At 41.2% G+C, this 13345-nt stretch overlaps 2 protein-coding genes across 2 annotated transcripts in view; one reads left to right on the top strand and one right to left on the bottom strand.

Annotated features, from left to right (window-relative positions):
* tmem198aa (transmembrane protein 198aa) overlaps positions 1 to 13345 on the bottom strand; it is a 31384-nt gene that overhangs the window by 7283 nt on the left and 10756 nt on the right. Inside the window, exons 2-4 of the mRNA XM_017040122.2 lie at positions 7369 to 7606; positions 3073 to 3311; positions 1323 to 1535 (exon numbers count right to left, since the gene is read on the bottom strand). Of these exons, the coding sequence (XP_016895611.1) occupies positions 1323 to 1535; positions 3073 to 3311; positions 7369 to 7507 (591 nt within the window). The 5' untranslated portion in view covers positions 7508 to 7606. The remainder of the gene's footprint in view (positions 1 to 1322; positions 1536 to 3072; positions 3312 to 7368; positions 7607 to 13345) is intronic.
* The window catches only part of bin1a (bridging integrator 1a), a 25881-nt gene continuing 23490 nt past the window's right edge, over positions 10955 to 13345 (top strand). The window contains exon 1 of the mRNA XM_017040104.2: positions 10955 to 11339. Within this exon, the coding sequence (XP_016895593.2) occupies positions 11300 to 11339 (40 nt within the window). The 5' untranslated portion in view covers positions 10955 to 11299. The remainder of the gene's footprint in view (positions 11340 to 13345) is intronic.

A 13345-nucleotide genomic window follows, 5' to 3' on the forward strand; every position in this document is an offset into this window, starting at 1 on the left:
TAGCTGTCGATTATTCACAATTAATCGTGATTAGTGGTGATCGGAATTGTTCATGATTAATCACGATTAATTGAGATAAATCAACAACGGTACCACAGCATTATTTTCATTTTAATTACAAATTGTTTACATTAAGCCACAATGAGTTCCTTTGTGTTAACATTACATTGCAACATTCTTAGAGTTGTATTAGCTGAGCCCTTTATTTACCTACTGTAAAATGTACCAGACCATCAGTAACATGTGAACACACCCTGACAATGATCATAACTGCAAATTCACTTTCACAGAAAAGCAAAGTGAAGGAAACTACAAACAAACAAATGGTTTGGATTCATCAAAGATAATGTTGTGATTGTTTACCAGCGAGAACAACAATAATATAATATCAGATCTCTCTGTTTCATCTTAATACACTTGAACTAAATCCTGCAGCCTGCTGTGTGGCTTTAATCGAAATGTATTTTCAAAGATCGGCTCATTATTCGTCCTCCGTTTCACAAGTCCGTCACAGTCCGACACAAACAGCACTTTCAGACTCTGTAACTGAGGTCAGACTCATTTAAGTAGCAACACGAAAAACAGAAAAAAAGGGAAATTGTGAGTATTCTAATATCCCCACCACAACATGAACACTGAACACATCCTGTCGCTTCTGTAACCGAGACTATTTACCAAACCCAGAGTCTCTGTGTTCCTGGATAAACATCCTCACACCTCAGAAATAGAAATTCTCTCTCTTATATAACTTTACACTCTAGGTTTCACTCTAGGTTTTATGGGTATTCGTTTTTCATAACCGTGTTGCTGACTGAAAGATTTGTTCATCAACTTTGGCTTCCCCAAGTTCCCTGACTTTTCCATCACACCCAGCTAACTCGGCTAATTGAAAAGATATCTTCAAAGATTGACTTCCCCGCGTTCTACCCTTCCTAATCACAGCCAGCTAATTCAGTTAATTAAGGAGATTTTCAGCACTGCTGGTTAAAGAGAAGCTTTCAATCCCCACTTGCAAACAAAACAAAACAAAAATCTCCCGGCAAACTTTAGTTTAGTCCATAAAGTGTATCATAATCGTCTAAAATCACTGCAGCTGTCGGCTTCTCTGTTAAAGAATCAATACTTGTTTTTTTTATCTGTCACTCTCTTCGACAGTCTGTCTGTCTCTCCCTTTCTTTCACGGATATTGCAAACCAAGACGAGTGCCTCCAGCGAACGATCTTCCACACGGGATCATTCACCTTTGATATCGAGCCCTTTCAAACGTACCACAAAAATAAACATTTTCTTTCAGACGGACGCAGACGACCACGTGACCATACCTTGAGTCTCTCATAGATGTAATGCACCAGGGCGAACATCTCTATAAAGTAATCCACGGTGACAGTGATGATAGCTGACCCAAAGGTGGCAGTAGAGAGAGTGACAAAACAGCACTGCCACTGAAGAGTAAGGACAGCAAATAACGTCCCGGAACCGAGGAGTATACCCAGAGGAACCCAGACTGTCTTGGGGTGGTAGAACTCCTCCATGACCTGATGAGGGAGACGTAGAGATGGGGGTAAAGTTATTTTTAATAAACACTTAAATTAGGAAACAGATTGAATTATATTTGTAAATATAATCATGTCTTATTGTATATTTTTAGGAAGCCCAGTACATTCTCTTTGCTCTTTTTGTAATGCTCCGGCAGGAGCAGCTTTAGGTACAACAATCTCCCCCTGGGGATCGACAAAGTACTTCTAGTTCTGATTCTGATTAAGCCCACTCCTACGCTAAGTGGCTCAGAACACCAACTTTCCACTGCTGACGCTGTGGTTCTGAGTTCTCTTCCTAGTAAAGTCTTACAGGATAAACCACACAGACCCAAACGGTCGGCTGCATCCCTCAACCCCTTTGTGAAAGAACTGTTTTGTTTTGTTGTGTGACTCTCTGGGGTTCAGTCCCTGGAGGCTCAGTCCCAGGATTCTCCCAGCAGTCAGTTAGAACTGAAGAAGCCTCTTGGTGAGAGGAGAAAAGGCTACAAAAAACCAAGCCAGTCCAGGTGCCTACTTCTAGGGTTCTTTGGATCAAATTGTGACGCTCGTTCTGGCAGGAGGAATGTCGATGAAAATGAGCCTTTTGGCTACAATTGGGTGCATTGACCTTTTAACTTTAAATGTTCATTAATGTATTCTATAACAGGGGTGTCAAACTAATTTTGATTCTGGGGCTGGATACAACCTAATTAGATGTCAAGTGGGTCGGACCAGTACAGTCATAACATGATTAACTCTAAATAACAATAAGCTCATGTTTTTTACCTTGTTGTTTTCATGTTGTGTTTGTGAATTTTTTAAATTCATCAAGTGGGCTGATTTAAACATCCTAGCGGGCCAGTTTTGGCCTCGGGCCATATGTTTGACACTTATTGTTACTGTTCCCATCATTCTTTCAGCATCAGACATTTTAGTTGTGATGAGAATGTTAAGTGATCAATTATTTTTTGTTATCACTAATCAAATTAAGTATCTTAGTGGAGACCCTGCAGTGAAAACTCATTCTTGTTGTCTATTACAAAAACATTATTTTAATTACAAAAGCAGAGTTTTAGTTTGGCTGTGTCTCTGATCATCTCTGATGCCCCCCCCACCCCACCCTACAATGATGCTACACGTTCACCGAACCGTCCCTGACCCTAAGGTTTAGTTAAAAACAAACAAGTGTGTTTTATGGGCCATGTTTTCTACTGAACTCTGAAATAAACAGAGTTCTTTATTATTGGCAATAAATGTCTCCCCCGGAATAAAAATTTCAATGGTTTTCAGTCTAATTATTTATTATCAGTCACTCCTTTCACCAACCGTGTCCCTCAAAGCCTCAAGAGATTTATTTATTTACCTAAAATGAGTTCAGGCTGTTTTGGAATTATACAAGTTAGTCGAGATATTTCAAAAGTATCACCTCACTGCTAGCATGTTAGCGTTAGCAACAAGAGCCCCTGGTACAGACAAACCATGACAGCGCTGAGCTGTCATAGAAATACATTCAAATGACTAAACTACAGACTATACGTTTGACTGTATGTCTTACCACCAGTGAGGCCACGCCCACCAACAGGCCCAGCAGCAGGCCCACCATGAACAGTCCCACGCTACGAACCAGCATGGTCACTAGACCGCACAGGGTCCCGATCCCAAGGCCGATGCCGACCGAAGCCTCGACGCTCAGCTGCGTGTCCATCACTCTCTCTTTGTAGCACAGCATGAAGATGACCACAGAGCCAAACATGAGGCCCGTGAGGAACAACACGGCCTTAAAGCATCGATAGCCTGGAGGAGAGAAGACAAACAGAACACTGTGATGCTATCGCGGGTAAACAGAGTCGGCGGGAGCAACCAGAAAAACCAACCAACTAAAAGCCATTTTCACTCCATGAATGCATTTTCTTTCTCCATTTGAGCTGGTAATTGAATTTACATTTTCTGCTTTCTTTGCAAAAGGGCTGTAAAATTGAAACATCACATATAAACACAGAGAAGTAACTAAAGGAAGAGCTTGGTGGAAAAACAGAGAAGCATCATGTTCTTGGGGCACAGACCTTGGTGAAAACGTTCTAAATATGATAATCTCCGTAACAATATAAGGTCATCCACCTTCATTAGTCAACAGTCGCTTAAATAACAGCTGCCTTCTTTCTAATTTCCCTCACCGTGCATCTTGCCCTGTTTGGCCTTATCTCTCACCAGTTTTATCTCCACCTTTAATTTGCTTTGCTGAAATGAGCAACGACGCACGAGCAATTACAGCTTAAATAACTGAGACTCTAAACCTCATTGGTCTTCGTTTCTGTGTTTATCAGCGTCTGAATCCCTGTTTCTCTCTGCAACTTCTTTTTTTTTTTTACCGTGACTGGACCGTCTCAGGGGAAACCAACGGCAGATTGTTATCTTTGTGTAATCAGGCATTGCACAGCTGAGCCAAACAATACTCTCCCTTTCATTCAACCCAGTCTCCCCTGTGACCACCTCATTTATGGCCTTTATTTTTATTTTTTCTTTAAAGGCAGCCGTGTGTCCTCTCTTCAGGTACAGTGGCAGAAACCGCAACAATGACTTCAGGTTCATTTTTTTATGATGAAGTATTGACAGTGCCATCAATCTCAATACTCACCCACTCTTTCATAGCTCTGCTACTTTACTTTTCATCGGTTCTAGATCCCTTTTTTTGCTGTCCCTGGTTGTTTTCCCTTCTTCGCAGTCATCAAAGCCTCTTTGTTTTGTGTTTAATCTTCCTTCATTTCGCTTCAGCTCGTCTCTCTCTCTCTTTGCTTTCTCCTGCATTCAAAGTGACACTGAACATGCTCTTTTGTCTGACACCAGCCTGAGGGCACGCTTGACATTTTCTGCCAAACCGAGTGCAAAAAAAAAAAAAAAAATCTGACTTCATACAGATGCTTCAAATCCTCTGTGGTGGATGGATGGAATAGAATAAAAAGATGCTAAGATAACAATAACAACAACCATGCGTAGATTAAACCACGGTAAAACGACACACACCAAAAAAAAAAAAACGCTGAAAATTCCATCCATAACGAAAGGCCTTTAGCCACCTAACCAGCTCATGCCGCCATCTTGGTTCAGTTAGAAATATGTTTTGAAGGGTTACATCATTGTTAAGTACTAGGGAAATGCTAGCATACACATTTGGCGAGAGAAATCCTCAGCCAGGCATGGGCACATTTTTTGACTCGCCACAATTGTCCTAAAATAGAACGGGGGGGGGGGGGGGGGGGGGGGGGGGGGGGTGGATGGAGCGTTCATGTGAACTAAGATAAATGAAAGTCAATGACATCTAAAAATGCTTTGATGCTTTAGCATTTTCTACGCCGTCTATTGGGAAAATGTGGGTATTGCTGGAAAAAGGCAGAAGTATAATGATAATATAAGTAAATTATATAATTTGGAAAAGTTTGGCGGGCCGGATTAAAGAGCTAAATGGGTCGCATTTGGCCCCCGGGCCGTAGTTTGCCCATGCCTGGTCTAAGCTGTATGCTTGGAAAGAGGAAAATTTAAATTGATATATATTCTGTCTATAAAAATATCTATCTTAAAAATAAATATAGTTGACCACAGTCAACATGTATTAAAATAAAAAACAGGTTGAAACCAAGGTGCTTGACTTTGCTGTGGAGTCCGGTGAAGACACGGAGTCTTTTCAGTGTAGGGCCGTAAACACAGTGTCGTTACATGCAGCCAGTGTTTTGGGGCAAACTGTTTGTAATGCAGACGTTGGCACCAGTGCTACTCAGACATATACAGGGAATGTTAATGCTGCCTATATGCCTCAGTAAATCCCACCCTGTCCATCTGTATGCTCTCAGCGCGCTCACAGCATGAAAAAAAAACATTTCTGTCATTTATCTCTGAAAGTATGTTTTTTTTTTCTTGAGCCCTAAATTACAGCGCTGGACAATTAGACTGACATTTTTACAGTTTGTGAAAGTGTTTATCGCTGCTGCCAAGATGGTAAAGTGGCGAAAGATTTAAGGCTGTGATTTTATCTGTTTTATAGTTTACTCACAATAATTACCCCGCTATAGTGGGGCTATAAAGTGCAAACAAGAAATCCATCCACGTTACTGAATGAATCCCAAAGAAATAAATTATACAAGGAATCTCTTATCTCTGAAGACTGATGCAAATAATGAGCTGATGTAGTTTTGTCCTTGTAACTGATTAACACCGATGTGTGTCTCGTGGCTCTGACACCAGTTAAGACGCGAGTCTTTCTTACACGTCTCTTCTGGAACGAGCAAAACAAACATAAAAAGACGTTAGCGTGCAGCGTTTTTCCTGTGTCCACATCCTGGCAGGGACTAAGACGAGCACAAGACAAATATGTGGGGAGAGCTGGATAAAAAAATACAGGACAAATACAACCGAGACACTCAGAGTGTAAACGTCTTCGTGTTCTTCCTCTCCTTACTGTGCACATTTTCAACCGAAAACGTTTTTACAGCAGCACAAACTGCTATGCCGTAGCGGTGGCTAACAGTTTCTAATTATTTATTGACTGCTGTTTGCTGTAACGACATTGGAGCCAAACTCGTTAGGACGGCTCTTTTACACTTATGAAGAAGTCGATTACTTTCTCCGGCCGCAAAAAACAAAAGCTGGAGTGAGGAGTTTGTGCTGGAGCGTTTGAATGGACCCAGGGTCATTGAGTGTGTGAGTTAAACGACCCAGAGGAGTTTTAAAAAAGACAAAAGACGGTCCGCTGACAGTGCGAGATAATTACGAGCCGTTATCTCCGCTGTGGTGAGAGGGAGTTCAAAGAGAGAAGGAAATGAGGAGCAAATAGCATTTTCAGAAGGCAGCGGGGCGTCAGCGCCTTTTCAAAGTCAAGAATAAAACTTTTCAGTTCAGTTCAAACACACGGAACTGCACATTATTTGCTGGACATGTTTTTGTGCAGCATGTGTTAACCCGAAATAACCTGATTCCTTTGTGATTAGCAAATAACGTCTTGAGGAATTAATCCATTTCTGTCTAATTTTTTTTTTTTCAGTCCAGTCCTTTCATCCGTCTGAGCAGCGATGGATGTATTTCCTGTCTTGGAGTTGAGTTTTAAGATGCGACTTCCCAAAACTTTCAGGATGTTTTAGAAATTTTTGTTGTTGTCAGACAACGTCTGTAGCACAGACTCCAGCGCTAACATTAGCCACAGCAGTGCAGTGTAGCTAGTGACGGAGTTCAGGCCCCAAATAAGTCTGATATGTTGACATTACATCACATTTCTGTGATTGTAATGTGATTTCGCACTAATCTGTCGGTGAAGTAGAAAGATGAAAAAAGTATGGCGATAAATATTTTTGTTCTTTTCATCCTAGTTCTGTGTCTATTTACTGTCAACAAAAAACGCATTTTGAATGAATGGAATCCAGTAGAACAACAGTTGAAAATACTGGTGGTTTATGTACCAAACCAGTTTGGTTCAAAAAGATGACAACCACCTTGCGTTCCAGTAACGCCCAGGAACCACACTCGTCTCGTGTTAACGCTTCACTTCGGCATCGATTCGTGCGCTCGGTAACAAGAGAAGCTCTGTGTGCAGCTCCTAATGTCAGAAACATGATCAACAGCAGGGAGTTCAGGGCTCTCTGGTTCCATGTTTGATCAATAATCCAATAAATTTGCAGCACTCGCACATATCCAGAATAAATCTTGTCCTGTTGCGTTGACTCCACCTCATCTGTGGTGACTGGTGGTGTTTTGAACACATTTAGCCTCAGTGATATGAACAATGGCTCTCTGTCATATCAGTGACTGGAATTTGGTTATTTTCCCCCACACCTGACCACCAGAGATCTGACGACACCTCACTCACCGAAGAAGCAGTAGATGATTCCAAAGAGGCAGCACATGGAGCAGACCACCGACGGCACTATCTCATATTTCCTCTCAATCTCCTGGTCACACTTCAGTCCCAGCTCGGCCAAACCAAACAGCTGGCTGGTGGACGTCATGCTGGCGTACAGTAAAGGTGTCGGTATTAAAGGAAACGGGTGAGGGATCAAAGGGAGGACGTACGGTTCAGTGGGCTTCACCCATGTGGCTGTGTTTACCTGCAAAGAGAAAGAATGGAGGGAGAGTAATAGAGAGACGGGGGAGGAGGAGGGGTGAAGAAGAAAAAAAAGGAGCGTTATTATTGATTGAGCACTGGAAGGAGTTCAGAGTGAGAGCTGACAGAGCTCTGACTGCCTGCTGTAGAATTTCGTTAAAATAAAAGGGAAAGGGAACAAGACAGAACGACACGCTCTTACAGCCCCACAGCGACAGCGAATCACACCACTGCATTATGGAGAAATTACAGTTATGTCACAGGATTTAGGAATAAAGAGTCGACAACAGCCTATCTGCAGCAAACACAAAGCAGCTGCCGCCGAGGAAACGGTTTGTGAGGCCAACAAACAAAGGATTTGGTGATATAATAAAAAGCTAATTAAACCAGTAAAATGTAAATTAAAATAAAATTTAAAAAAACGATTTCCCCCAGCACTTGACACTGCTGCTGCCCCCTCTGGTTAATTAAGAAAATAATCCATCAGTCAGGCTGAAGAATCAAGTTTTTTTTTTGTTTTTTTTTGCAGGATAATCATTAAGAAGGACGGCAGATTGGAGGAAAAAATGGTTAATTAGTTAACTGCTGGTTAACTGCTGGTTAACTGGTGGTGAACTGGTGGTGAACTGGTGGTTAACTGGTGGTTAACTGGTGGTTAACTGTGGTGAACTGCTGGTGAACTGGTGGTGAACTGCTGGGTAACTGGTGGTGAACTGTGGTTAACTGCTGGTTAACTGGTGGTGAACTGCTGGTGAACTGGTGGTGAACTGCTGGTGAACTGCTGGTGAACTGGTGGTGAACTGCTGGTGAACTGTGGTTAACTGTGGTTAACTGTCAACATAGGAAAAAGGGAAAAGAGCATCACCTAATGCTTTATCCTTCTGTTTTAATGTGTGGGAAGCACCAATATCTCGTGGTGAGGTTTGATGGCAGAGAAAATCATACATTAGTCTTTAGTTACTGTTCAGGCAGGAAGTGTGTTTAGTTAATCTGCTGCTAATGCAAAAACATATTGATCCAAGATGGCGGCGTCTCTAATGAAGACGTTATCCTGACGAAAAACAAGATGGGGGGAAATAGTCATTCCATGTTAGATAAATAATTTTAATACAGAAAAAATACCAAGAAAAACAAATGTAACTTCATAGATTGGAGGGATTTTTTTAGTCAGTCCACACTCTCATCTGTTTGGTCATTATGTCGCTCAGCGCGTCGGCCATAGTTTTACTGACTTACTGCTGATGATGTTCTCCATGAGGTACCATGACAGGAGACAATAATAAAGTAACTCCTGTTAAAAATAAGACAAAACAAAAGTGTCGGTTCAATAAAATAATCAAACATGAAAAGAAACATGATCCTTTCAGTCTTTTCACTTCACGCACTAAATACATTTAATAGAGTCAGTCACAGTCTGGAGGCCGCAGGACGGAGTGGTGTTTATTGTCACTCAGTGTGTTCTCAGTCATGAGCAATAACAGAGTTCTCTGTTTGATTTTTCTGCCTGCAGTGTTGGATGCTGTAACTTTCATGTAATTAGTTAAATTGGAGATTTATTTTTTTAACTGTGCAGACAAGAGTTAATAAGACAAACCCACTGAGTGCCACGTTCACTGTCATTCAGAGACTATGAATAGCACCAGGGGTCAATAACTATATAAATCACTGACATTTTTTTAAGTATCAGTTGTTGTTGTTTTCTGTTACTTTAACATGATTTATTTTTTTTGATCCTCACAATTTTGGAATCCAGTCACAGTCTGGAGTGGATGGTTTCAGTTGATGATCACCTCCAAGTACCAAACATGTGGCCCACTGCAGTTCTTTCTTTCTTTAAAAAAAAAATCAAAGAACAAATCTGACATTTTTCTTGTACTGCAGCAGTGAACTTCTCTTCACTGAAGTCAGTCCTTAACCTCGTCTGCTGCAGCTCTAAGAATCCACACTGGAGACTCAATGATACGGCTGCACTGTTTGGGTTTATGTACAGTCATAAATAATGCACTTAAAAACGATTATACTTTTACATTCTCTGCTGGGAAGATGCAGTGGCACATTAAAATTGAAACTCTGTTACTCCAGATAACCTTACAGTGTTTTATTTTCTCCTCGGCCACTTCAGAAGGTTTTTTTATTTTTTTTATTTCATATTTTACAGATGAGAAACTCAGATGCTCTCTGCGATCGTCCGACTCCACGTCGTCTGCACTAACTCTGCTTCGATGCAGAAAACAAAATAAAAAAGTGAACACACCGGCACGTCTGCATGACAAATGGGAGCTAAGCCCTTCCTATTCTGCGTTGACCTAGAGGGCGGTGATGGACTGCAGCGCAGTGGACAGCACTGGTATAACTGTACTTGTGGAGACATTCTTCAGAGGAATCCAACACCGTGTCCTTATGGGGACCTTCTGAAGGTCTCCACCAGGTGGAGACCTTATTGGTTAACATGAACCTACACTGGGATACTGACACTGTGCCAACACTGCACTTTAAATGGAGCTGAGAGTCAGTTTCATGCCTTCATTCGATGGATTTATTGGCAGTACGAGGAAAATGGTGACATTTTTCATTAAAAATTCCGTGAACAAAGTGTGAGATAACGCTGCCAGGAAACAAAACTTTGGTCGACTAGTTCATTGACAGAAAACTTTCATCTGTCGGCTTCACTGAACAGTTGCCGTCCTATCCCTGTGCCCTGCAGACTTCATTACACGCCGGTGCACATAAAAGAATCCGAGGCGTTTGTATCTGGCTGAGTTGAGGGAAAAGTCGGAGGCAAGTTTATCGTTATCACTACAAACAGAGATTTCAATCTAAGAAGAATCACATTGTAATGTTCTTTTCTTTAGGTTCGGCCTCAGCGGAAAATCTCTGTGTCATTTATATCAGATTCTCACACAGAGCTCTCACTGGAACGTCCAGGTGAAGACGACAAGGAGGAAGAAGGAGGTGACGGACTGCCCTCACCGCACTCCAAAAGGCAGACGATTTGAAAACAAAACAGTTTAGCAGAGAACCAATCAGTTCGCACGATACACATGTCACATGTTGGCGCCTCCTGGGTGTCAACCATGTACTAAGATAGCGCCTCCGGTGGCGGTCTATGTCAATTGCAAAAACTCACACTGTATTTTTATGGTACCATAATGTAGCTGTTACCAGGTGGGTGTCCCGCCTGGTAAGCAGAGAGCAGAGAGTGGACACCCGCCTGGTAAGCAGAGAGCAGAGAGTCCTGGGTTCGATTCCCAGAGGAACCACACATCCCTAACGGTGCTTCCTAACCCGCCTGTGTTGGTACCAGAGACTCACACTGTGAATTACCCCATTGTGGAATGAACAAGGCTCTACATTACTATTACTATTATTATTATTATAATTATGTATCTGAGTCAAACACCCACAACCAATCTCAAACCAAAGACAAAAATAGAAAAACGCCTCTGGGGTCGTAACACTTTTATTTCTTGAAAGTCTGTTTTTCCCAGGTTTCCCACTTCCTGCCTTCACGTGTTCACACTCCTCCTGTGTTTCCCTCCACAGTGATTGCCTTACCCTCCACACCTGTGTGTTGTTAACTCCTCCCCTGTCATCATATAAACCTGTCTTTCCCTCTGCTTCTGTTTCAGCTTCTCACTTCCTGTACAGCAGAACCAGCAGCTGGTTTTTGTTGGTTCGTTTTTCCCCTCCATGTACCATGGACGTACCAGTGCGGCACCACTTTCATCCAACTTTAAGTAAGTCTGCTGATTTGGCCTTGCCTGCCTGTGATTGGACTGTTTCTGTAGCTCGTTGGTCGTTTGCTGTTTGGTGTCCTGCAGTTTGAACACGTTTCTGATGTTATTGCTCAAACAAAAAAAGGAAACTGAAGTTTTATTTCATTATTTTTGTTTTTGTTCGCTGCTACTGTTGTTTGCTCAGGATCTTCTCTTGCTTGGCATTGTGGTTTTTTTCTTTCATCATAATGTTTGAAGTTCAAAGTGATTTGCAACAATTACAAAGGTGTTTACTCCCATACATCGGGGGGCGCTGCGCTGTAGTAGTGAACACTATATTTCAACATATTTCTTGGTTGTGTAGTCAATGTTTGGGTTTCTTGTAAATGGGTTTGTCTTTCAGACAAAGTTGACTTTAAATTTCCTGGAACTAAATTGACATTTTTTTAAAAAGTACACACTATGTTTTTTTCCTGCTGCATATTTCTGCTCATTTATCTTTTTTATCGTTCACATCCATTTAATCTGCACCCACTAATTCCAAACATTTTTATAGAAAATTATAATAAACTGGCAATTGTTAAAAACAGAATGTATATTTATTTTTATAAAATTGAATGTAAAAGTAAATGCTGTAATTACAGTTTATTTATTCCTTTTTTATTCTTACAATTAAGACTTTTGTTGCGAGAGAGACACCAGAGAAAAGCATCTAAGAGAGAAAAATGAGAAGAAAAAGAAATCCTATTCACTGTCAATATAATTCAGCACTTTAATTTGTTCTCTCTGCATTTATTCTTCTTAAATAAAAAACAAAATGAAGCCCATTGCAGAAAATTATCTTATAAATAGTTAAAATGCAGTAGAATTCTCAGTAACACAACATTAAAACACAAAACAATCTTCATCTGCAATTGTTAAAAACTACGCACAGAACTGCATATTGATATTGGATTTTTAGTTCGCTATAAAAGTTTTGGGGAAAATGATCACACAGCACTGAGTGTTTGAAAATGTAATAGTTCTGTATTAAAAAACGTAAATATTTTATAGTAAGTCGGAGAGGAATAAAAACCAAACACTAAATGATTCAACGTCATTTGTGATCTCACAGTTTCAGACATGGTGGTGAATCAATCACGTTCATATGTTTTCATTCTAACGTGTGACGATGATGTTGCTGCATGTTTCGCCCTGACCTGACTCTGTTTACATGCTCCTCTGACCACAGAGCGATGACATGATTAGAAAATAACCACAAGGTCAGATCGAGACAGAAGAAGAGAAAAAAAACCCCACAACAAATAGTGAAGCATATCTCGTCAGTTTCTATAACAACCAGCAGCAGCAGCAGAACAAGGAGCCTGCAAATGGGACGGGGGGCTGGTCTCCATGGGAATGTGCATAATAAGAGCAGAGCATGATGGGTTCTTTGAGGCGTCTGGCAGCACATGGTCATGACCTTTGACCCTTTTCAGCGAGGGCTTCTTACAATTCAGGGACATGATAGTGGAGTGTTGGCTCAGTAGTGAGCGGCGTATCAGGGCGTTTGTAGTTTAAGAACTGGCTGGACTGTGAGTGTGGCTTCAGCCACTGGTCTGTTGAAGACTTGGCTTCAGGTTCTCTGAGTTATTAGATTGTTGGGTTATTCACCATCACTGAACACTGAACACACTGTTCATTTTACAGGCGTCCAAGACCAATCCTCACTGCCAACTCCTCTAATGAAGTCAGTTTTACATCTTCGGAGTCGATCAGATCTAATGAGTGCCCGACGATGGCCTCTGCTGGTTGTTATGTATGAAATCAAGCTACCTTATTTGATCTTATCTCATGCTTTTAATGTCAGATGAGAATTTATTTTACACAGCACTGAAAAATACACTTAATAGGCAAGAGGTAGTTAGTTTTTTCTTTCTTTTTTTTTGTTCAATGAAAGCCGTCTGAACGCGTCATTGGTAAAACAGAGATGCCCTGGTGGCTGCGTTCTTCCTCAGATGAATTAAACCTGTGCTGGTGTGATCGGG

Source organism: Cynoglossus semilaevis, chromosome 16, assembly GCF_000523025.1.
Source record: "Cynoglossus semilaevis isolate Cse_v1.0 chromosome 16, Cse_v1.0, whole genome shotgun sequence".
In the NCBI taxonomy this organism is placed as follows: Eukaryota; Metazoa; Chordata; class Actinopteri; order Pleuronectiformes; family Cynoglossidae; genus Cynoglossus; species Cynoglossus semilaevis.